At 37.7% G+C, this 26,433-nt stretch overlaps 2 protein-coding genes and 1 long non-coding RNA gene across 6 annotated transcripts in view; 2 read left to right on the top strand and 1 right to left on the bottom strand.

The window, feature by feature from the left end:
* Positions 1–271: 271 nt before the first annotated feature.
* Positions 272–1,929, bottom strand: LOC128641707 (uncharacterized). The gene is made up of 2 exons (XM_053694238.1): positions 1,885–1,929; positions 272–1,777 (listed from the first exon to the last, which is right to left on the bottom strand). Exons 1-2 carry the CDS (start codon positions 1,927–1,929, stop codon positions 272–274), a joined length of 1,551 nt encoding a protein of 516 aa, XP_053550213.1.
* A 268-nt stretch (positions 1,930–2,197) lies between these two features.
* UNKL (unk like zinc finger) overlaps positions 2,198–26,433 on the top strand; it is a 574,440-nt gene continuing 550,204 nt past the window's right edge. The window contains exons 1-2 of one of the 4 annotated variants that reach the window (XM_053694592.1): positions 2,198–2,821; positions 12,679–12,888. In XM_053694592.1, the coding sequence (XP_053550567.1) occupies positions 2,817–2,821; positions 12,679–12,888 (215 nt within the window). In that variant the 5' untranslated portion in view covers positions 2,198–2,816. Of the gene's footprint in view, positions 2,822–2,894; positions 3,129–3,149; positions 3,774–12,678; positions 12,889–26,433 lie in introns of those variants that run through there. The other 3 variants (XM_053694591.1, XM_053694590.1, XM_053694593.1) reach the window with 3 other exon arrangements.
* On the top strand, positions 8,291–8,935 carry LOC128641974 (uncharacterized). Its single transcript, XR_008399602.1, has 3 exons — positions 8,291–8,491; positions 8,660–8,713; positions 8,790–8,935. It is a non-coding gene; the product is annotated as an uncharacterized LOC128641974 (long non-coding RNA).

The raw sequence follows: 26,433 nt of genomic DNA, 5'->3' as shown, positions 1-26,433 counted from the left end.
AAAATAAAAATGGTAAAAACTTAAATGCTTTGGAAAGCTGAATTAATATGAAGGGATAGAGAAACGATTGTGGGCAAGTAATGAAGAGGTGGGTTGTAATGACTGAAATTATCTGAGGAAGGACATGACTAAGAAGTGAGGGTTTTGTTGAGTAGAGAGCAGATGAAACGAGAAAGAAGAGAGAGAGAGGGAAAGACAGAGAGAAAGGGAAAGATAGAGGATAAAAGAAGCGAGAAAGCGAGAGAGAAAGTGGCGGTTAATGGTTAAATTACTACAAAAATGTTATGAAGTGTACCAAGATTACTGTGGGAGGTGGTGTGCTGAGATGAGGAATATTTGTGGGAGGTGATGTGCTGAGACGAGGAATATGTGTTCTGTGGGAGGTGATGTGCTGAGACGAGGTATATGTGTTCTGTGGGAGGTGGTGTGCTGAGACGAGGAATATGTGTTCTGTGGGAGGTGGTGTGCTGAGACGAGGAATATGTGTGGGAGGTGGTATGCTGAGACGAGGAATATGTGTGGGACTGGGAGGTGGTGTGCTGAGACGAGGAATATGTGTTCTGTGGGAGGTGGTGTGCTGAGACGAGGAATATGTGTTCTGTGGGAGGTGGTGTGCTGAGACGAGGAATATGTGTTCTGTGGGAGGTGGTGTGCTGAGAAGAGGAATATGTGTGGGAGGTGGTGTGCTGAGACGAGGAATATGTGTGGGAGGTGGTGTGCTGAGACGAGGAATATGTGTTCTGTGGGAGGTGGTGTGCTGAGACGAGGAATATGTGTTCTGTGGGAGGTGGTGTGCTGAGACGAGGAATATGTGTGGGAGGTGGTGTGCTGAGACGAGGAATATGTGTGGGAGGTGGTGTGCTGAGACGAGGAATATATGTTCTGAGGGAGGTGGTGTGCTGAGACGAGGAATATGTGTTCTGTGGGAGGTGGTGGTGTGCTGAGACGAGGAATATGTGTGGGAGGTGGTGTGCTGAGACGAGGAATATGTGTGGGAGGTGGTGTGCTGAGACGATGAATATGTGTGGGAGGTGGTGTGCTGAGACGAGGTATATGTGTTCTGTGGGAGGTGGTGTGCTGAGACGAGGTATATGTGTTCTGTGGGAGGTGGTGTGCTGAGACGAGGAATATGTGTTCTGTGGGAGGTGGTGTGCTGAGACGAGGTATATGTGTTCTGTGGGACTGGGAGGTGGTGGTGTGCTGAGACGAGGAATATGTGTTCTGTGGGAGGTGGTGTGCTGAGACGAGGTATATGTGTTCTGTGGGAGGTGGTGTGCTGAGACGAGGTATATGTGTTCTGTGGGAGGTGGTGTGCTGAGACGAGGTATATGTGTTCTGTGGGAGGTGGTGTGCTGAGACGAGGTATATGTGTTCTGTGGGAGGTGGTGTGCTGAGACGAGGTATATGTGTTCTGTGGGACTGGGAGGTGGTGGTGTGCTGAGACGATGAATATGTGTTCTGTGGGAGGTGGTGTGCTGAGACGAGGTATATGTGTTCTGTAGGAGGTGGTGTGCTGAGACGAGGTATATGTGTTCTGTGGGAGGTGGTGTGCTGAGACGAGGTATATGTGTTCTGTGGGAGGTGGTGTGCTGGGACGAGGTATATGTGTTCTGTGGGACTGGGAGGTGGTGGTGTGCTGAGACGATGAATATGTGTTCTGTGGGAGGTGGTGTGCTGAGACGAGGTATATGTGTTCTGTGGGAGGTGGTGGTGTGCTGAGACGAGGAATATGTGTTCTGTGGGAGGTGTCTGGCTTTGTAGCGAGGGAGGAAGTTCTCTTGTAGAAGGAGTGTGACAGCTGTCTAGTTTTGATGAGTGAGGAAGAAGTATGGCTTTATAATGAGGGATGCACTAAGAAGCAGTTGTATAGGGAGAGAGACGCACTAAGAAGTGTGGCTGAATAGAATGCAGAAATAGGAGTATTTGCATAGGAAGAGATGCACTAAGAGAATTAGTTGTAAAGGGAGGATGCCCTAAGAGGAGTGGCTGAAGAGGTAGGGAATATATGTAGTAAGAGAAGGAGTGTCTGAATAGGAAGGGGTACACTAAGAGAACTGGAAGTAGTAGTTGTATAGGGGGATGTACTAAGAGGAGTGGCTGAAGAGGGAGGGAAGGGATGTAGTAAGAGAAGGAGTGTCTGAATAGGAAGGGGTACACTAAGAGAAGTAGTAGATGTATAGGGGGATGTACTAAGAGGAGTGGCTGGAGAGAGAATGCACTTAGATAAGTAGTAGTTGTATAGGGCTGATGCACTAAGAGAAGTAGTAGTTGTATAAGGAGGGATGCACTAAAGAGAAGTAGTAGTTGTATTGGGGATGTACAACGAAAAGGAGTGGCTGAGAAGGAAGGGCACTAAGAGAAGTAGTAGTTGTATAGGGGTGATGCACTAAGAGAAGTAGTAGTTGTATAGGGGTGATGCACTAAGAGAAGTAGTAGTTGTATAGGGGTAATGCACTAAGAGAAGTAATAGTTGTATTGGGGATGTGCAAAGAAAAGGAGTGGCTGAGAAGGAAAGGCACTATGAGAAGTAGTAGTTGTATAGGGGGATGTACTAAGAAAAGGAGTGGATAAGAAGGAAGGGCACTAAGAGAAGTACAGTACAGTAGTACAGTAGTTGTATTGGGGATGTACTAAGAAAAGGAGTGGCTGAGAAGGAAGGGATGCACTAAGAAAAGGAGTGGCTGAGAAGAGAAGTAGTTCAGTAGTTGTAAAGGCAGGGGGGATGTACTAAGAGAAGGAGTGGCTGAAGAGGGGATGTACTTTTAGAGAAGTAGTTGTATAGGGAGGAATGCACTAAGAGAAAGTATGGCTGAGTGATGCAGTAAGTAAACCAGGGGGTTTGGGTCATAGGGAGGGATACACGCATTTTCGCAGAGGGGAGAGTTCGTGATTGGCTGTAACACCCGGTGGAGGCGTTGCTGGATACACTAAGAGAAGGAACGGCTGAAGAGGGAGGGATGCGCTATGATAAGGGGTGGTTGTTGTATAGGGAAGTATGCATTGTATACTAAATAAGGGGCATTTTGTGGGTGTGTCTGTGTAGTATACAGTAAAGCAGTGGTGAGGGTGGAGTCATTAAGTGATTGGCAGATGAGAGGGAGCTTGCATTTGTGTGCGATCTATATGAGGTAGGAATATAGCAAGGGGGACATATGTAATATTAACGGGTAATTTATTTATTTAACGTTTGAAGGGAGCATGTACCGCGAGAAAGCGTGCTTGAGTAAGGGTCGAAATGTGAGGAACAATTATGTGGTGTTGACATACGCAATGAAGGCGGGGTGAGAGTTTGTAGGAGCGGCTGTGTATTCAGTGATGCTCTATGAGGGAGGAGTCAGTATTACTCTGTCAGGCAGTAGTTCTGTCAGTGATGCTCGGTTATGGCGGTCGTGTATATACAATGATGTCCTATAAGGGAAGGGGGAGTAACGGTTTTGTATTGACAGTGAGTGAAGTACTGAGGGAGGGGTACTTGTAGCTGTGTATAGTGTGAGGGGAGTGGCTGTGGGTGTGTATTGTGAGGGGAGTGCCTGTAGGTGTGTATTGTGTGTGATATATTGTGAGGGGAGTGGCTGTAGGTCTGTATTGAATGATGTACTGAGGAAGGAGTGTCTGTTAGCTGTGTATTGAGTGATGCACTGAGGGAGGAGTGACGAGTAAGTGGTTATCGGATTCCCGCGCATGCGCCCACCTTTGTTTTGACTGAAAATGCCGTCGGTTTCGAAAACGGCGCTGAGTGGCTCCCCGCAGACAGAGAAGCCTACTCACTACACGTAAGTGCGGGGTTTTGGCATAATTGCGGAATCTTCCTGGGGACCAGTATATTCTCATGTAATCCCTTTATTACATGAAAATATATTCCTTACATCCCGCTATTACTGACTCCGGGCCACCCTTTTATTAGACACCAGACAGAATGGTGCATAACACACAATTTTTTTTTTTAACTCTAGTTTTTGTATTCTGCTTTCCAGCACCATTTGCAAAGCCCATGCGCCGATTGCGTAGCGTACATCTCTTTCTACAAACTGCTTCTTACGCGCACATTTCGCGCAAGATTCTGTCTAGAATAACACTGCGCGCGGCGCCTGTCTCATTCCTGGACAGATTTCCCCTCTTAAATATATAAAAAATATTTTTTCATTTCCTTTAACAACAAAACGATTACGTTATCGCTTCTTTATTCTGTTATTGTTTTTTTGAAAGATATGCAAGATTGCAGATTTAGCAGCAAATGTGTAAAATATGACATGCCTGTCACCATCTGTTTGGAAATACATCATCAGTGTAGATGTCACCTTCGGTAATATAAAATTATTTATTAAAATAACATTTAAGGAACTTCACTGGTTTACTCTGTTTCTGATACTTTACACTTTAAGGGCTCGATTTATCAAACTTTGTTCAAGATCGCCGTTCCGTTCTCCGTCAAGTACTCTGCATATCGCCATCCGATAGGCGCACATGTGCGCCATTATTTATCATAAAAGGGGTCGTATTTCTACGTTACTTTCCAAAGGCGAGATGTGGCGTGATATTGATAAATCTCGCCGTTATTCATATATTTGCGCCATATTTATTATTAAAAATGTCTTAAATTAAAGCGCATATGAGAAATAAATGTGAATTCTCATTGATTACTTTTTAATTTGTATTGTTCAGTTATCAATGTTACAAATTCGATGTGTGCTTTTCAATAAACACAAAATTTATTTATATTTACGATAATCGCTAACAATGTTTTAAAAATTTGAATATAATAATTGTGATCATATTATCACATTCTCTCACATATAAATCTTAAGTTAAATGGTAAGATTAAAATTTAATGTTGAAATAACACAATTTTTTTATATCTACTTTATTATTTGTTGTATCAATGTTTATATTATTTAAGAAAGCACATCAAGATCTCATTCAAAATTGTATTACAAATTATATCTTTGTATTAACTTTTGAAATACTTATATAAACATGAGTTTATGTATTTCAAAGATATAACCCAACCCTTTGATCTAACCCAACTCTTATATTTATATCCACCTCCCCCCTCAGCATTAATATAGGTTTTTTTAGATTAAATAAACACACACACACCTTTAAATTGAAAAATATATGTATTTATTGTAAACCAAAATAAAAGTTATTTTCATATCATAATATTTTTTTTTATTTAAAACTGAAAAGAAATAATTTTTTTCTTTATTGTTCCTAATTAAAAGGATTGATATTTTTCTCTTAAGTTTTGCACTTTTATGTATGTCCTCATCAAATTATTTTCAACTTCCAGCAGGGTATCCAAAATTTCTTTTTTGTTTATAGTTATTTCTTGATCTTCAGGCACTATACCAATGAGAAATAGAAAAATAGTTATGTCATGACTTGAATACATTTCAGTAAAGTATTACAAGATCAATAGTGTTTTAACTAATGCTAACAAGAAACACAGACAAAAGACTAATCTCTTGTTAGAAGGTTTTATCTACACCTCTGTTGTTATTTAAAAGCATGTCATCTTGATAATACTGTGTACACGCACATGCATCTTTTGTTCCACACAATAGTGAAAGCTAAAGATTGTTATGATACAAAAGAACTCACTCCAATCATAAAATTCCGTTACATTGGATGAATTAGATTGCATTTCTTCTTCATGTTCAAGGTTCTGTCCTTCATCTTGAATAGCTGAAAGACATACATAATTATAACAGGAATACTTATGTAATAGAACAATGCTGATTGAAATCCATATCTCTTTTCAATAATTATTCACTAAAACAAAAGTTCTATTTTAGTACAAATAATGACATATAAGGAGTGACTGAATAGACATATGAACCTACATATATTAGTGTCTTGTTGTTGCTCGCTATTTGGTGAATCTTGATTCATATTATTATTTTCCTCTTCAACAATTATATCTTCAATGGCATTTTGGTCTGTATCTTCTTCAATCATGTCTATAATTAATATGATTATAGTCATTAAATAGAATAATTTTATTTATTTGTAAGATATATGTTAAGGAAATCTACCTTCATTGTCAGATTCATCATCAATGATGGGCATTGGCCTTCTGCGACGTTGTCGCCTTTTTTTCTTTTTCCCTTTTTGTAAAAATTTTGAACATATAAATGTTAATATCAATGATGAGTTATCTTAATATTAAACATTTTAGTAACTATATTCATACCTGTTGTCATTATAGCCTCAGACTCCAGAAAAACAGTCGGTAGTGGATCACAATCAGCTTCTGGACTGGATGGATTCCATTTTATTGGGCGCAGATAACGGGGCCTTTTTCTATTTTTGACTGTTAAAAATTGAAATACAATTGTATTTATATTGTTAATCGATTGTACAGTACAACATCAGACTGAAACAATTACATTGTTAATACTGTTTCACAAACCGCAATAAATCTAAAATGGATACAAAATTTGCAATTATATTTCTGCACAAAGTTCAAGATAAACAAAGTAACAACTAATGACAGATTACAATAGAGTTAAAAAAATGATACACAACTATTACATAAATACTTACATTTCATAACATAGCTTCTTATTAGGGTCCTTAATTTAGATTGTCTCCGGATTAGATCATTATAACGCTTCAGGCACTGTTTTCTAGTCCTATTATGGCCAGACAGACGTCTGACCCGTCGCACCATCTCTGATAAAATTGGATTTCTTCTATCCTGTTCCAATGTGAATATCCCCTTCTTTTTTTTCGGAAAATACTTTTCCATTGTATAGGTGATAATCAGTAATTCACCAATGGAAAACTTCTTGGAACGATTCATCTTCAAATGTATGTATGTATCTCTCTAACCATAAAACTCCACCCAATAACGGAACTAATTGTTATTGTTAGTGCGCATTAAAATATACCCATTTTAAAAATGATTTATTTTTAAAAGAAATAAGTAATCGAGTCGAAACTTCATTATTTATCAATATTAAAGAAAAAATATTAAACAAGTTACATCTTTTTGTATCAATATAGATTACATGTAAGTTGTTACAAGGTACAGTCGATAGAAGATAACTGGCAATTGTTACAATGCGCAATAAATGTGACGATATTTGTAAAGTCGATACATTTGTTTTCCTAGTTTAAATTTATTTTTAGGGCTATGTTCGTTGTTACCCCAATTGATACATACAAATAGTTTCGAATTTTAAAAAAGAATGTATATAATAATAAAAACACATCAATTTGAAAAAAATACACATTTGACCAATAGGAATAAAGTAAATTCTAATTGTGCAATCAAATTACAGTTACTAATTTTATTTAAATTATTCAGTAATCTATTCATATAACGCCCCATTTCTGTAACGTTCTGGAACAAAAGTTGTTAGTGATAATTGTTCATTACTTTATTCTGACTTCTAACGAAGACACTATTTTTATTAGCGCCATTTTTTGATCTAAATTTGCGATGGCTACTGGACTAGCTGGAAAAACGAAAAGTGGCCGAAGTGTGATGTTTAGTCATCGACAGAACTGTATTCTAGTTGAAGTGGTCATCGAACATTACGATATTATTATCGGATATCAAGCAAAATCTGTCAACCCTCAAAGAAAAAAGGCTATTTGGGAACAAATTAGTCGTGCTGTGTCAGCAGAGGGTAGTTTTCCGAAAGACGTCAGGGCCTGTCGGAAGCGGGTGAATGATATTCGTAAGAATATTAAAAGAAAAGTATGCAAGGAAAAGCAGTTATCAAAAGGAACTGGTGGAGGCCCCGCATATAGGGCTGAACTGCTTGACTACGAACAGATGCTGTATGCCAGGATGGGGGATGCTGTCGTGGTGGGACTTGATGTACCATCAGATACCATGGATTTTCGAGGTAAATATCTAATTGATTGCTATTAAACGAATAGTATAATATATTCTTAACTTATATTTCAAGATTCAGACAGAGCATACCCTGTTAATAATTTTTTTATATGAATATTTTTTATTTTTTTTATTTTAATATGTATTGAACAAAGTATGCTTGTAAGCTTGGAAGCAGGACCATTTTTGGATGAGGACCTGGATACCGCTTGTTAATTGGCTGGCTACATTTAAAAAGAAACCAATCAGCAAGCGCTAAACAGGTGTCACACCCAAAAATGGCCACGCTTCTAAACTTAGATTTTTTGTTTGGGAAATGAGAGATAATCCAAAAAGAAGAAAATATAAAAATTTTAATAGTATTGAATTATAAACATTTTTTGAAATTCAATGCTCTATCAGAATAATGAAATAATAATTTACACTACACTATTTCTTTAACATGTATTTTGTATATTCATTTTCTCAATATTTAATTTTAATTAAATTTTAATTTGTTTATATCTACTATAGAAGAACATGAACAGGCATTAGAAAATGAATTAGAAAATGCCCAGGTGGACCTACCATCCGAGTCTGAGTTGACTAGTGAACAACCCACAACATCTTCATGTGGTATACCATGCAGGGAAGAAACTACCAGTAAGTACAAGTATATTACAAAAATGATAATATCATTTGTATTAATGAAAAGAATGGACAATGAATATGTATTACTACGTTTCTTACTTTTCGCCATGAAAATTCTGTTTATGTAAAGATATTTAATTTAAAAACATATATATGAATATCAATGTATTTTTGTTACAGGTGTCATGGGATTACTACAAACTATGCAAGATTCGTCAATTACATTATTTGATGGTAATTATTGACCTTTTTTTTTTTTATTTAATTAATTTTATTAATTTTTTAAAATAATTATTTTTTACATTCATAGATGAAATAGAAATCACATTACAACCACTTGTGACTGACACAGTTTGTCAGGAGGATGATGATGATGAGACACAAATAGAGGGACAAACATCAACACAAGTTGAAACACCACATGTAGAGGAATCAGAATGTGAGGAAGAGATTGAGGATGCAGAACAATGCCCGATAGATGAACCGGAGAGACCAAATGAGGTTGAAAGATTAACAGATATGGCATTGTCTTTCAGAAACGAACAAAATGAATTTTTTAAACAAATGATAGAATTGGAAAAACAAAGAAATAATATACTTCAAGAACAATTAACAGTGCAAAAGGAGTATTATCAGAAAAAGTTAGAGTTCTTGAATAGACGACATCCTGATTTCTAATTCTATTCTCCATATATACCTTCAAGTTACGGGTTCTAAAATATTTAACGCACTTATAGCCTTGGTTAATGTTTATTAGAGTTCACTGTTTTGATGTTAATTTTTGTTGTTTAATAAAGTTTTTTATATTAATAAATATTAATAAATAAAAAAAATTTATTCAAAGTAAATAACGAACCATTTTTTTGTTTCAAAATATTCATTTTTTATTCAAAAAGAGAAAAAGATATGTATAAATAACACAACACAACTTTGGTTATAAACTATATAAATTCTATTTTTAATTAAAAAAAAATGTATTTCTATATATATATATATATATATGTATATATATATATATATATATATATATATATATAGAGAGAGAGAGAGAGAGATATAGATATATAAATAACACAACACAACTTTGGTATCAAACTATGTAATTTCTCTTATATAAAAATAAAATTATATATATATATATATATATATGTATATATATATATATATATATATATATATATATATACACAATTCTATCAATTTTAATTATTAAATTAAACCAAGGTATTTGAATCCAATCATAAAATTTCCTGAAAAAAAAAAAAAAGATGTAATTAATTATATAGAACAAACAATATTAACATGTTAATACAATTTTATTAAGTAGACTTACATCTAAAAAATCGTTCAATAATTTCAAGACGATTTTCCACTCCAGCTCTTGTGGTATGTCTTGTGACAATTTCATGAGGAACATAAACATCTTCTGGAACATCCTCCAGACACACCTCATCTATATTTAGTTGGGAAATAGCAATATTGTGCATTATGCATGACACCAGAATTATGTCATTACATTTCTCTGGGGAATATTGTAGATCACCACCAGAACGGTCCAACACCCGAAATCTCATTTTCAGTACCCCGAATGTACGCTCAATAGCACTCCTTGTCGACCTGTGAGATTCGTTGAACTTGATTTCTGATCGTGTATGAGGTATTGGTACAGGTGTCAAGAGCCAAGGCCTACAGGGGTACCCGCTGTCACCTTCAAAAATATAAGACAATTACAAATTAGCGACATGTAACAACAGGTTTATGAGGTTAAAATATGACATTTTATAAATAAATATAAAAATTTTAATATTCACCTAATAGCCAACCGTGTGGCATCTCTCCACGTTCAAATGCTGCAAATAAAGCAGACTGCTTTAATATGTGATAATCGTGGCATGACCCTGGAAAACCTGATCTTACTGCCCAAAACCGAAGGTTAGAGTCACATACTGCTTGAACATTGAGAGAGTGGAAGTGTTTCCGATTTCGATATTGCTCCTCCCTTAAAGCTGGTGGTCTAATTGCAATATGTGTGCAATCAATTGCACCTAGGACATTTGGAATGCCGGCAACTTGATAAAAACCAGATTTTACTTGGTGCCATTCATGTACATTCCTTGGCACATATATAAATTTATTTAGATGCTTCAAAATCGCTTTTAACACAGTCCTCAAATGTCTACAAAAAGAAGGCTGACTCATGCCAACCACTGCACTGGACACAGCCTGAAAAGAGCCCGTGGCTAGGAAATGCAAAACTGCCAATAACTTGAGCATTCCAGGTATTGCCCTTGTTCTTCTAGTCTGTGGCTCTAGATCATTCTGTATTAGAACATATAGATTTTGTATGCTCTCCCTGTTTAGGCGAAATCTTTTTTTTATCTGATAATCAGATAATGCCTGTAGTCCACAACGAGGTAGAAAAACTCGTGGAACTCTTTGCCGTCTACGTATTGGCAAAATCTGTTCATTTCTTCGATTTTCATGGCCCCTTGCTAAAGAAATTGCAGACAAAATAAGGAAATAATCCATCTTCTTGCGCTGAAAATATGGAGTAAATTAGATGTTCTCCTATCTCTTCATGGAGAACATTAGTAGTCGTATTAGGAGGAGAACTTTAGGCTCTCCAATGGCGCAAAATAATGATAAATATCTATTTTGGAGAGAAATAGGTCGTATTCTTGAATATACACCCTGAAAAGGGCGTTTTAAAGCTTTAATTTGCGCAAATGTGCGCCTAGGCGAGGGACATTGAAGTGCGAGAATTTTGCAGTCGTATTTGCACATTTTTAGGAGTATTTCTTAATGATAAATAGGAGATATATTACGACGGCGTGAATTAAGGCGCAAATTAAGGAGAATATGTTTGATAAATCGAGCCCTAAGAGACAGACTGTCCTGCAACTCCAAGGAATACAGATCTGGGCAGTATGATAAAAGGGAGACTTGACTGAATTCCTAGACAACATTTTTATGTGGTTAATCTCACATTCCTCATATTTCTGCTTAATTTTGCCTTTTATGTCAGCTATGTGTGCATATTTACTCTGTATTCAAGGCAAATGACTTAGTTTTCATGCAGTATTGTTAATTTCCAATAAAGGGATTTCTTTTATTTGTTTGCATCTCAATTCATAGTTGTAATATTTTAGTCCTTTTAACACACTAAATGCCATTGTCCCATTTTGGGGCCAGGAGGTAAACTTGCAAGACGAGTTTAATTTTGAAACCAAATACACTTTTTTTTTTTTTTTTTTTTTTTTTTTTTTTAATTTTTCTTCAGTTGATACACTATATGAAAATAGCATAACTGAGTAAATATTTCCTCTACCCATGGTCTAAATGTATAAATACTAAACTTGTATTGTATGTGTGGCTTGCTTTAGAGCGCAAGTACAATCTGGGCAGTAGACACAGAAGAGTGAGATGTAAGAATGGCTTTATTGATGTCGGTGGTATATTTGTTAAAGGTTGCATTATAATGTGCAGGTTGAAAAAAAATGGTTATAGATGCAGAAGCCTTAAACTGATAGTAAATCCTAGCGTTTGTGAAACGCTAGGATTGACCATTGGAACAAATAAAGGGGACTTTCAGCCATTTAGTATAAAATACTTCATGCTGAAAGTACCTTTATTTTTTTGAAGCGTTCGCCGTACTGAGCTACTCAGGCAGCCCACGGCAGAACACTATTTTGCTGAGAGGCGACGTTTCCACCTCTTAGGCAATAATTGTGCTAGCTATCCGGCTTGGTGTCCTCTGGCCCGCACGGCTATTTGCTAAGAGCTGGAAACATCACCTTACAGCAAAATAGCCTTCGGCAGTAGGCTGCCTGAGGAGCTCAATGCGTCGAACGCTTCAAACAAATATCGGTACTTTCAGCATGAAATATTTTATACTCCATGACTGAAAGTCCCTTATATTTGTTCCAATGTTAAATCCTAGCGTTTCACAAAGACTAGGATTTACCATCACTTTAAATCTCAAGTCTGACAACTTTTAATATACAAAAGTAGGTATGTGCCAATTGCATGGATGCCAGAGGGTTGCAATATATCTCATGATACTTTTTATGTTCTAGCCTGCAATGACAATCTAGTGGTAACCTAATGTAACGTGTGTTTGTGTTTTTTTTTTTTTGGTTTTTTTTTAACCATACATACTTTTTAACATGCACTGATAGATATGTTTGTCTTGTTTTAAGGTATCTCAAAGAATTTCGAACCGAACAGTGCCCACTATTTTTGCAGCACAAATGTACTCAGCACAGACCATTCACCTGTTTTCACTGGCATTTTTTGAACCAGCGCCGCCGTAGGCCTATAAGAAGAAGAGATGGGACATTTAACTATAGTCCAGATGTTTATTGTACAAAATATGACGAAACCACAGGAATGTGTCCTGATGGCGATGAGTAAGTGCATGTTTTTTATTTATTTATCTTTTAAACCAGTCAGAAAAACATATATTGGCACCACCACCCACTAACTACTAATTTAATGTAACATAGTAGATGAGGTTGAAGGGAAAAAAAAAGGCAGAAGTATATCGAGTTCATCCTATATAAATCTTAAAATAAAAGCTTCAGTTGATCTTAAATTAATCCCATTAAAAAAAGGGTGACCAATTTAAACACAATCAATCATATCCCTGAATTCTGTTCTTAGCCAGAAATGTAACCAAACAATTTTTAAATGTATATTGGGTATTGGCCATTTACTATCTCCTTAGGTAATGAGCTCTACAATTTGATTGCTCTTACAGTGAAAAAAATGTTTATGTTGCTGGATAGTAAATCTCTTTTTTTTTCCTCCAGCCTAAAATTGTGACCTTGCCACAAACAATTATCTTGGAATAAACAGCTTCCGCCATTTCTGTATACGGGCATTGAATATATTTATATAAAGTAATCGTCACCACTCAAGCGCCTTTTTTTTTTTCTAGAGAAAACAGACCCAGCGACTTAAACACTTTTTTTTTTTTTTTTTTTTTTTTTTTAGTTAAATGGATGTTTACAGAGGGCTTATAATACTACCTAAAAGTAAAATGTGTTCAGTAAATATACACTAACTTTTTTATTTTCTTGTATAAGTTTCTAGGTTGTAAAATAACTGTCTAGAAATCTAATAATAATAATATCAGCATTTATATATAGACATTGCAGTTGCCTTGGTGGATAAAGCTTAGCAATAACTTACTTTGCTGTAAGAAAATAGTGATCTCCTCGCTATTGCTTTGATCTCAATGTTGTAATATCGTTGAATCAATAAAACTTCTTTTATTTTTATTTACATGAGGTCAGTAATTTTAATGTGCAGCAAACTTTAAGGCAATTCACACTATGCCTTCCTTTTTTACCATGTGTGTCTACTTTGTAAGATTAGATATTGTTTGTAGGTATGTATGTATATAGGTACTCAGTCTACAGTCTTGACGTAGAAATCTTTTTTTTTTTTTTTTTTTTTTTTAAAGTAGTTTTTATTGAGATTTTACAAAATTAAAGTGAAATAAGATCGCAACACCGATAACAGTTATAGTTAAGCCATAAGATAATAGTACATGAGTATGATTACACAGTCAAACACGTAGATAACGACATAAAATATAACCTTATTATGATTAGTTCGTTTAGTTTGTGGATTGCACCTTTTTTTTTGTTTTTTTTTTTCTCTTTCTCTCCTTTTTTTCTTCTTTTTTTCTACTTTATTAGTAATTATTAAAAAAAACCAAAAAAAAAAACCCAAAGGAAATATTACAACATTGACATGAGAGAATGAAGAGAAAAAAAAAAAAAAAGTTACAGTTCTTTAACTAGTATCCACAATGTATTCTAGAAACATCCTCGTTTTTTGTTTACATTTTCATTTAAGTTATAGTTTCTAAAGATTCCTTCCTTTATCAAGTCAATTTATATTTTATAAGTTCTTAAATACATCCTTTAAGTTTTTGACATAGAAATCTAAGGGAGGGAGAGGGGAATAGTGACTTGGGTTGTGCAGTAGTCACGTGGGCAGTATGCCAAAAAAGGGGGCATACTCAAAGAAGTGAGCTGACAATAAGAAAAGAAAAAGAGGTGGTGGTGGGGTGGTAACGCAAAGGTGATGCTACAAGGCGAGTAGGTTGAGTACAGATAGGGTGAGACTCCTACAAATTCAGGCTAGCCAATGGTCAGCCTTCCTACTTGTACTCAGAGTCTACAGTATTGACATAGAAATCTAAGAGAGGGAGAGGAGAATAGTGACCTGGGGTGTGCTGTAGTCACTTGGTCAATATGCAAAAAAAGAGGGCAAAAATAGACAGAGTAGGATGAACTTTACCTATTCCTAAACACTCTCTCTCCCCCCTGCACTTCAGGCCTGCAAGTCTGCTTCTCATCTCACGTCACTCTCCCTCTTGCTCATACTAGCTGCTGGCGACATCTCCCCTAATCCTGGTCCCTCACAACCTCCTAGCCTTTCACATCCCTGTGTGCCTTTTCAATAGACTTCATAAACAAAGTTTTACCTTTAATAAAGTCTGTTTTTTTTTTTTTTTTTTTTTTTTTCGTTGCTAAAAACAACCCATTTTTTTTCAATTAATATTTTCTTCCTGCTGACGTTTTTATGTGGGCCAATTGAAATTCTATCCATGATCTCTTTATCTCCCACTCTCGTAAAGTTCACTCTGTTGCTAACCGTAATTTGATTTTTGATGTAAAATCAATAGGACTTTCATTCATGAAATTGTTGTTACTTGTTTTAAAATAAAGTTTTACCTTTTTAATATAGTCTTTTTTTTTTTTTTTTTTTTTTTTTTTTTTTCTTTCCCGTTGCTAAAAACAACCCATTTTTTCAATTAATTATTTTCTTCCTGCTGATGTTTTTATGTGGGCCAATTGAAATTCTGGCCGTTGGGCGGCCGTGCAGCAACGTCATCGTCGTATTCTTTCATCTGCGTATGCGTTACACATAGTAGCTGTTCTTTAGGTTTCCATGCGTGCGGCCGATTCGCACATGCGCAGAACATTTTTCCCTCGGCGATCATATACGTCATCAGCTTTCATACACAAATTGCTACTTTGAAGCGCATCGCATTGCAGCCTTCTTACAATGTAAGTGCCTCGGTCCGTGTGAAAGCCTAAACCAACAATTTTATTTTAATTTATACTAACATTGGCTTCTTCTTAATTTGGAGATGGCATAGTAATGAATGAATACAATTATTGTCATTCATTCATTACTATGTTGCGAAGTATATAGACGCATGCTCTCTGGAGACAGGTTGTAGTGACAATCGCATGCGCATTGCGGTTAAAATCCTTGAATCGTGCATGCGCAATAGTAACAGTGCTTGTGAACGTGCATCTTTGATACGTATGGAGTGGGTGGGACTGCTCTATACGTTAGCAGTCAAAATTATAGTAAATAGAAGATAGGAGTCAGGAGCAGAACGGAACAACAATAATGTAATGAAAATATTAAATAAATCAATCATTTTATTTAAAAAAAAAATATATAGTGGTTTGGTAATTAGACATAGAGACAATGCAGGAGTGTGTTCTAAAGGTAGAAAATTTACTTTCACTTTAACCTTCTGGATTTTACAGAAACCTGGCTCTCTGCTTCAGACACAGCATCCACTGCTGCACTGTCACATGGGGGTCTCCATTTCAGCCACACTCCTAGGTCTGGCAATAGACAAGGAGGTGGTATTGGTACTTTACTTTCCTCTCGTTGCACCTTTCAACAAATACAGCCCTTCTCTTCACTCACATTTTCTTCATTTGAAGCACACATGATTCGGTTATTCTCTCCCCTCTCTATACGTGTTGCAGTCATATACCGCCCCCCTGGCTCCCCCACTCAATTTTTAGATCACTTTGCTGCCTGGCTTCCTTATTTCCTTTCCTCAGACACCCCTGCCCTCATTCTTGGCAACTTCAACATCCCTCTTGACAATCCCACTGCCTCCTCTGCAAAACAACTTCTTCAACTCACTTACTCTTTCGGCCTGTCACAATGGACTGACTCTCCCACTCACAAAGATGGTAATTCCCTTGATCTGATTTTCACCTATCGATGCACTATCTCAAATTTAACAAACTCCCCTTTTCCTCTCTCTGACCATCATCTCCTAACGTGCAACATCACTTCCCTACATACAACTCCCCCTCCCTTTACCCCTCACACCAAACTTCACAGAAGCACTAAGTCATTAGATCTGCAACAGCTCGCTAGCTCTCTCAAACCTCTCCTCTCATCCATCACCTCCTTTTCCTACCCTGACCAATCTATCTGCCAGTATAACTCCACCCTTACATCGGTCATTGACAATCCTGGCCCCTCCAACCATAGCTCTGAAACCACACTCTCATCCTCAGCCCTGGCATTCTCCTCTGACACGGTACCTACGCAGATGTTCCCTTACTGCAGAGCGACACTGGAGGAAATCTCGGAGTTCAGCTGACTTTCTTCACTACAAGTTCATCCTGAACTACTACTATTCTGCCCTTAATCTCTATATAAGCAACAATACTTCTCTAATCTCATCTCTACTCTTTCCTCTAACCCAAAACGTCTGTTCTCCACGTTCAATACTCTTCTCCGCCCACCTCCTAATACAACCTCTCTCAGCTCAAGATTTTGCCAGCCACTTCAATAACAAAATTGACTCCATCAGAGGTAAAATCAGCTCTCAACATAGTACCAATCTCCTACCCCCTCAAAAGCTCACAATCATTCAAAACCCAAATATCCAAAAATGCAGTTCTTTTGCCCCTGTTAACGAGGATGAAGTTTCTTCCCTTAAACTGTCCTCCCACCTCACTACCTGTCCCCTCGACCCCATCCCCTCACAGCTACTCCCCTCCCTCTCTTCTACCCTCACCTCCATACTCGCACACATTTTCAACCTCTCCCTCAGCACTGGTATATTTCCCTCATCTCTAAAACATGCACTGGTCACACCTATCCTCAAAAAAAACCTTCCCTCTTTCCAACCTCCCCATCCAACTACCGCCCTATTTCCCTACTCCCTCTTGCCTCAAAGTGCCTCGAAAAGCTAGTATACGCACGTCTATGCCATTTCCTTACACTAAATTCTCTTCTTGACCCACTGCAATCTGGATTTCGTCCCCATCACTCTACAGAGACAGCAATTGTCAAGGTTACCAACTACCTACTTACAGCAAAATCCAAAGGCCACTTCTCTCTGCTTATCCTCCTTGACCTGTCTGCAGCCTTTGACACTGTTGACCACCCTCTTCTGCTCCAAACCCTCCAATTCTTCGGCATCTGCGACACAGCTCTCTCGTGGTTTTCTTCCTATCTGACTAATTGTACATTTAGTGTAGCCTTCTCCGGAGCATCCTCTGCCCCATTACCACTCTCTGTTGGGGTACCTCAAGGCTCTATCCTCGGTCCCCTTCTCTTTTTCAATCTACATGTCATCATTAGGTTCCTTAATAAAGTCCCATGGGTTTTAATATCATTTGTATGATGACACCCAGACCTACCTCCTTCCTTACTAACCCGTGTCACTAACTGTCTTTCTCATATCTCATCTTGGATGTCCTCTCACTACCTTAAGCTAAATCTCTCCAAAACCGAACTCCTTATTTGTCTCCCTTCTTCCAATGTCTCCACCCCCAAAATTTCCATAACTGTTGATAATTCTATCATTACTCCTACCCCGCATGCCCGATGTCTTGGGTCAAACATGACTCAGATCTTTCCTTCACTCCTCACATTTAATCCTTGGCTAAAGCCTGCCGCTTCCACCTTAAAAACATCTCTAAAATTAGACATTTCCTTACACAAGATACAACTAAGATTTTAATCCACTCTCCTCCTTTCCCGCCTCGACTACTGCAACTCTGTCCTCTCTGGTCTACCTAGCTGCCGCATAGTTCCTTTACAATCCATTATGAATGCCTCTGCCAGGTTCATCTTCCTTACTTGTCGCTCTTCATCTGCTGCACATCTCTGCCAATACCTTTACTGGCTTCCTCTTGCCTCTAGGATTAAACAGAAAATCCTCACTCTGACATACAAAGCTCTCAACTGAACTGTCCCCCCCCCCCTACATTTCAGAACTTGTCTCCAGATAATCTCCCTCCCGTCCCTTTCGATCAGCTCAGGATCTCCTCCTCTCCTCCTCTCTCTTGTTACTTCCTCACATTCCCATTTACAGGACTTCTCCAGACTGGCCCCCATCTTGTGGAACTCCCTGCCTCGCTCCACAAGACTCTCCCCTAGTTTTAACAGCTTCAAGTGCTCCCTAAAAACTCTACTATTCAGGGATGCTTACAACCAACACTAACCTTTCCTAACTCCATTGCTTTCCCCTTGAACCCCTTAGAATGTAAGCCTATGAGCCCAGCTGTTTGCAGATCGCCTTCATAAGAGCCGACTACAACAGTGAAACTCTTGGCAGGGCCCTCTTCCCACTTGATCCCTACAAAAGCTATCCTGTATACCAACTATGTTTACAGCGCTGCGGAATCTGTTGGCGCTCTACAAATAGATGATGATTATTTTTTATTGGACAATTTTGTAACAATGTTATTCAGCCAAGTGCGAGAATGAATGAAATATATACAGTATCTCACAAAAGTGAGTACACCACTCACAATTTTGTAAATATTTTATATCCTTTCATGTGACAACACTGAAGAAATTACACTTTGCTACGATGTAAAGTAGTAAGTGTACAGCCTGTATAACAGTGTAAATTTGCTGTCCCCTCAAAATAACTCAAAACACACAGCCATTAATGTCTAAACCGTTGGCAACAAAAGTGAGTACACCCCTAAGTGGAAATGTCCAAATTGGGCCCAAAGTGTCAATATTTTGTGTGGCCACCATTATTTTCCAGCACTGCCTTAACCCTCTTGGACATGGAGTTCACCAGAACTTCACAGGTTGCCACTGGAGTCCTCTTCCACTCCTCCATGACGACATCATGGAGCTGGTGGATGTTAGAGACCTTGCGCTCCCCCACCTTCCGTTTGAGGATGCTCAATAGGGTTTGGGTCTGGAGACATGCTTGACCAATCCATCACCTTTACCCTCAGCTTCTTTAGCACGGCAGTGGTCGTCTTGGAGATGTGTTTGAGGTCATTATCATTTTGGAATACTGCCCTGCGGCCCAGTCTTTAAAGGGAGGGGATCATGATCTGCTTCAGTATGTCACAGTACATGTTTGCATTCATGGTTTCCTCAATGAACTGTAGCTCCCCAGTGCCGGCAGCACTCATGCAGGCAAAGACCATGACACTCCTACCGCCATGCTTGACTGTAGGCAAGACACACTTGTCTTTGTACTCTTCCACTGGTTGCTGCCACACACGCTTGACCCCATCTGAATTAAATAAGTTTATCTTGGTCTCATTTGACCACAGGACATGGGTCCAGTAATCCATGTCCTTAGTTTGCTTGTCTTTAGCAAACTGTTTGCAGGCTTTCTTGTGCATCATCTTTAAAAGAGGCATCCTTCTTGGACGACAGGCATGCAGACCAATTTGATGCTGTGTGCGGCTTATGGTCTGAGCACTGACAGGCTGACCCCCGACCCCTTCAACCTCTGCAGCAATGCTGGCAGCACTCATACGTCTATTTCCCAAAGACAGCTTCTGTATATGATGCTGAGCACGTGCACTCAACTTCTTTGGTTGACCATGGCGAGGCCTGTTCTGAGTGGAACCTGTCCTGTGAAACCACTGTATGGTCTTGCCCACCGTGCTGCAGCTCAGTTTCAGGGTCTTGGCAATCTTCTTATAGCCTAAGCCATCTTTATGTAGAGCAACAATTATTTTTATCAGAGTTCTTTGCCAAGAGGTGCCATGTTGAACTTCCAGTGACCAGTATGAGAGAGTGTGAGGGCGATAACCCCAAATTTAACACACCTGCTCCCCATTCACACCTGAGACCTTGTAACACTAATGAGTCGCATGACACCGGGGAGGGAAAATTGCTAATTGGGCCCAATTTGGACATTTCCACTTAGGGGTGTACTCCCTTTTGTTGCTAACGGTTTAGACATTAATGGCTGTGTGTTGAGTTATTTTGAGGGGACAGCAAATCTGCACTGTTATACGGGCTGTACACTCACTACTTTACATTGTAGCAACGTATCATTTCTTCAGTGTTGTCACATGAAAAGATATAATAAAATATTTACAGAAATGTGAGGGGTGTACTCACTTTTGTGAGATAGTGTGTGTGTGTATATATATATATATATATATATATATATATATATATATATATATATATATATATCTCTCTTTCTATCTATATCCTCTATGGCCAAAAGTATGTGGACAACCCTGGGGATTATTGTGTTTAAAGGATTACTTTCTGTTATAATTTTTAAGCTAAACAACTAAAATATTAAAGTTAATAAACATTAATTAAAACCTACTGACCTATATTTTCTCCAAAACAAAGTTTCATAACGTTCTAAAAGTTATATCTTTTATTCGCCGATGATGTCACGTTATCCTGCCCACTATTTTCAGCACTGAGTGTTCAAAATACTTAAACCAATAACTTTGTGTTTAAAGCGCCATTTTGAAACCTAGGTATTGTAAAAGGATTGGTACAGAGCAAAGGATACCCACGGAGTGGGTTTGGAAAACAATTACATTTGCAGACAAGATTTCTGATATACGGTAGAGATATGTTAATGAAATGCTATTGATAAAAAGCGTATTTGGGGTAGTTAGTTGGTAATAGGCATAGAAAATATTTACTTACAGTGGCCCTTTAAGTATTTCAGCTACACCCATTGCTAATCTGTGCATAAAATCCAGCCCATAGCCATAAACCTCCGGAGACCAATATTGGGCGTACAATGGGTCACACTGAAGAGCTCAGTGATTTTAAATGTGGCACCATTATAGGATAACCCCTTTTGCCACAAGTTAGTTTGTGACATTTCTGCCCTACAAGATCTTCCCTGGTCAACTGTAATTATTATTATTATTATTATTATTATTATTGTGAAATGTATGCATTTAGGAACAACAGCCCAGGCACAAAGTGGTAGACATTGCAAACTCACAGAGTAGGGCTGCTGAGTACTGAAGCACATAGACTGTAAAAATCGCCTATCTGTTGCATCACTCACTACAAAGTTCCATATTGCACCTGAAAGCAACATCCGTACAAGAACTGTGCACCTGGAGCTTCGTGAAATGGGGTTTTTATGCCTAGCAGCTGTGCACAAGCCTCACATCAACATGCACAATGCCAAGGATCTGCTGGACTCCGAAGCAGAGGTTTGTCTCTTTTTTTTTTTTTTTTTTTTTTTTTTTTTTTTAAAAAAAAAGGATAAAAATTTCCAGAGTAGACTGTCCTTTTAATGCTACAGGATGCAAAAACATTTTAGGCAATTGGGCACTTACAACTGGGTGGCAACAGTTTGGGAAAGACCTTTTCCTGCTGCAGCATGACTGCGTCCTTGTGCATAAAACAAGGACCACAAAGACATGGTTTGAGTTTGGTGTGGAGGAACTGGAGTGACCTCAACCTCATTGAACACTTTTGGAATGAATTGGAACTCTGACTACGAGCCAGACCTTCTTGTCCAGCATCAGTTCCTGACCTCACAAATGCTCTTTTGGCTGAATGGGCACCATTTTTCACAGATACTCAAATCTTGTGGGAAGCCTTCCCCAAAGAGTGGTGGCTGTTATTGCTGCAAAGAGGGACAAGTCCATATTAATGCCAATGGTTTTCAAATGGGATGACCAACAAGCTCATATAGGTGTTATGGCCAGGTGTTCACATACTTTTGGCCATATAGTGCATTTAATAGACTTTTTTATTTCTATATTTATTTTCTTTAAAAAAAAAAAGGATATATATCTTTTAAAGCGATAGTAAAGCTTTAAATTTTAATGGATTGGATAGAGCATTCAAGTTTTAAACAACTTAATTTATTTCTATATTAATTTTGCGTAGTTCTCTTTTATTAAAGGGTATTCCTAGGTGAGCCCAGGAGCATGCATGTGTCTTTAGCCATCTGACAGCAGTGCTTGCAACAATGTTTATAGCAATGTTATTCATAGTTGCAAACACTACTGCCATAGACTGCTAAAGATACATGCACACTCCTAAGGTCCATTTAGCCTATCTGGGTATTTTCTTCAAAAGGATATTGAGAGAACAAAGCTAATTTGATTATAGAAGTACATCTGAAAGTGGTTTAAAATTGCATGCTCTATCTGACCCATGAACATATATATATATATTGATTTTCTGTCTCTCTTTAACATTAAAGGGACAGTAAAGTAAAAAAAAAAACTTTCATGATTTAAATAGGGCATGTAATTTTAAACAACTTTCCAATTTACTTTTATTACCAATTTTGCTTTGTTCTCTTGGTATTCTTAGTTGAAAGTTAAATCTAGGAGGTTCATGTGCTAATTTCTTAGACCTTGAAGACTGCCTCTTATCTGAATGCATTTTGACAGTTTTTCACCACTAGAGGGCGTTAGTTCATGTGTTTCATATAGATAACATTGAACTCAGGCACGTGAAGCTCCTAGGAGTCAGCATGGATTGCCTAAAAATGCAAGTCTGTCAAAAAGAACTGAAATAAGGGGGCAGTTTGCAGAGGCTTAGATACAAGGTAATCACAGAGGTAAAAAGTATATTATTATAACTGTGTTGGTTATGCAAAATTGGGGAATGGGTAATAAAGTGATTATCTACCTTTTTTAAACAACAAAAATTCTTGTGTTTACTGTCCCTTTAATTGGACAAGCAACATTTTCCCTATGGGCTAGTAACTCCCCCCCCCCTGACTAATAAACTGTAGTGATATTTTTGTTTTTATGCTACTTACTGATGAGGTTGATAACTTATTAAGATAGTCTTATGTTATGCCTGTGTAATAGATTTGGTATTACATGGTCATTATAGTGTTAATCTGTTAGAGCATGCCATATGAACACTAGCAATGCTTTAATGCTATCTGTTTAACTCCTACAAAGGCTTAATTACATAGTTTAAAGTCAGCTGGGCCATGCGACTAGCACTGCTAATTTGGACCAGCAGTGGATTTTACAGTGCCACTCTAATCTGTTAAAGCATGTCATTTTAACACTATAATGGCCCTTTAATATACAGTATAATCTTTTATTACTAGTAATGATTGTTGGCATTTATATTGTTGTTTTGTGGAACTGCACTTCCACATAAGAGTCTAGGTAACCTAGACAACGAGATACGTTGTTATACATGTTCCGGAAGAGACATCATGGTACACTTCTAATATCGCAGTTTACGCCAGGGTTAGGTTCCAGAAGGAATGGTTGTAAATCAAAACCGTTGTAAATTGAAACCCAGTTTATAATGTAAGTCAAGGGGAAGTGAGGGAGTTAGGTTCCAGGCCCCTCTCAAAATTGGCATAAGTAACACCTAATACATTATTTTTAAAGCTTTGAAATGAAGACTTTACATGCTAAACAGCATTATAAACCTAATAAAATAATCACACAACACAGAATATATAATTAAACTAAGTTAAATGAACAAAAACATTTGCTAAACAGCATTATAAACCTAATACAATAATCACACAACACAGGTTTTACTTGCATTTTTCTGCAAACAGTTCTTTCTATGCATTCCAATCTGGACTGATTTATAGACAGGAAGATCTTGTTCCTTTGAAATCTGCTCGATAGCTCAGGTCTGGTTAAACTAATTAATTTCAGCTTGCTTGGCTTGCATATCTTTGCTGCAACACAATCGGACAGCTCCACCTACTGGGTTTTTTAAGCAATGCACTGCTTCTCAATGTTTTTCAATAGCAGTCACATGACTGAAAAAAAAAAGGTTATTCTGAAACGGTGCAAATTGAACCGTTGTAAACTGAGGGCCATCTGTATTTAAATGTAATTGTACTTGATGTAAAATCCTGTCAATGCTTTCTTCAATATGTGCACCACTGGATTTGAAGTGTTAACATGCATTACTTCAATTCCTACATTTCAATTGTAAAGCTGTTGTCAGTAAAGTAAGAAATAAAGTATCCGGCGGAATAATAATAATAAAAAAAAAAGCATTTACATGCCTTTCATGAATAAAAGTCCCCATCTTTTACTTTATGATTACAAATATTGTAACTACAAATTAGAGGTACGTCTGTATAAGACACTAAGCACTGTATTGCTTAAAGTTTTCTTTATTTTTTTAGTTTTTTTTTTATAAGCATTTAAAAAATAATTTTTCTCCTGTTAAGTGTAGTCAGTCCACGGGTCATCCATTACTTATGTGATTATAACTCCTCCCTAACAGGAAGTGCAAGAGGATCACCCAAGCAGAGCTGCTATATAGCTCCTCCCCTCTACGTCATACCCAGTCATTCTCTTGCACCTAACTAAAGATAGGACGTGTGAGAGGACTGTGGTGTGTTAAACTTAGTTTTTATTTCTTCAATCAAAGGTTTGTTATTTTAAACGGCACCGGAGTGTGTTGTTCTCAGGCAGCATTAGAAGAAGAATCTGCCTGAGTTTGTCTATGATCCTAGTGGTCGTAACTAAGATCCACTTGCTGTTCTCGGCCATTCTGAGGAGTGAGGTAACTTCAGAACAGGGGATAGCATGCAGGGCCCACCTGCAAGGAGGTATGTGCAGTAAATTATTTTCTAAGGAATGGAATTGACTGAGAAAATACTGCTAATACCGATGTAATGTAAGTGCAGCCTTAAATGCAGTAGTAGCGACTGGTATCAGGCTGATATGTATGTATGTATGTATACTCTGAGGTATTTCTGGGGAATGGAATTTCACTAAGAAAATACTGTCAATATTAAAGTAATATTTGAGCCTGCACTGCAGTGAAAGCGACTAGCAGCAGGCTTATTAATAACACTTCATAATTTTCAATTTTTAAAACGTTTACTGGCATGTTAATCGTTTTTTCTGAGGTACTTGGTGATAAAACTTTATGGCCATGATTTTACCACATGGCTGTCGTTTGTTTCTGAATAGAAACAGTTTACTGAGCTTCCCCAATGTTGTAATATGAGTGGGAGGGGCCTATTTTAGAGCTTTATTGCGCAGTAAAAATTTAGTCAGTCTTCCTATTTCTTCCTCCATGATCCAGGACGTCTCTACAGAGCCCAGGGGTCTCCAAAACTAGTTTTGAGGGAGGTAATCAGTCACAGCAGACCTGTGACAGTGTGTTTGACTGTGATAAAAACGTCTATTATTTCAACTGTTATCCGTTTTGGGTATTAAGGGGTTAATCATCCTTTTGCTGGTGGGTGCAATCCTCTGCTAACTTTATACATTTTCTGTTAAAATTTGGTTGTTTTAACATATTTGGTTCATTGTTAATTCAACTGTGTCACATTTTTATTCTTCTTAAAGGCGCAGTAGCGTTTTTTATATAGCTTGTAAATTTATTTAAAAGTTTTTTTTTTCCAAGCTTGCTAGTGTTATTGCTAGTCTGTTTAAACATGTCTGACACAGATGAATCTGTTTGTTCACTATGTTTAAAGGCCAATGTGGAGCCCAATAGAAATTTGTGCACTCAATGTATAGATGTTACTTTGAATAAAAGTCAAACTTTATATGTTAAAAAAATATCACCAGACAACGAGGCGGAAGTTATGCCGACTAACTCTCCTCACGTGTCAGTACCTTCGCCTCCCGCTCAGGAGGTGCGTGATATTGTGGCGCCAAGTACATCAGGGCGGCCCATACAAATCACTTTGCAAGACATGGCTAATGTTATGACTGAAGTACTATCTAAATTGCCAGAATTAAGAGGTAAACGCGATCACTCTGGGGTAAGAACAGAGTGCGCTGATAATAATAGAGCCATGTCAGATACTGCATCACAATTTGCAGAACATGAGGACGGAGAGCTTCATTCTGTGGGTGACGGATCTGATCCAAGTAAACTGGATTCAGACATTTCAAATTTTAAATTTAAGCTTGAGAACCTCCGTGTATTACTAG

Source organism: Bombina bombina, chromosome 11 (genome assembly GCF_027579735.1).
Source record: "Bombina bombina isolate aBomBom1 chromosome 11, aBomBom1.pri, whole genome shotgun sequence".
In the NCBI taxonomy this organism is placed as follows: domain Eukaryota; kingdom Metazoa; phylum Chordata; class Amphibia; order Anura; family Bombinatoridae; genus Bombina; species Bombina bombina.
This window is presented reverse-complemented; position numbering and strand designations above follow the sequence as displayed.

Coding starts and splice junctions, on each gene's coding strand:
- LOC128641707 (XM_053694238.1), bottom strand. CDS start 1,929: ATGCAAATACTCCTATTTCTGCATTCTATTCAGCCACACTTCTTA. Junction 1,778..1,884: donor CTATTCAGCCACACTTCTTA/GTGCGTCTCTCT, acceptor TCCTTCTACAAG/AGAACTTCCTCCCTCGCTAC.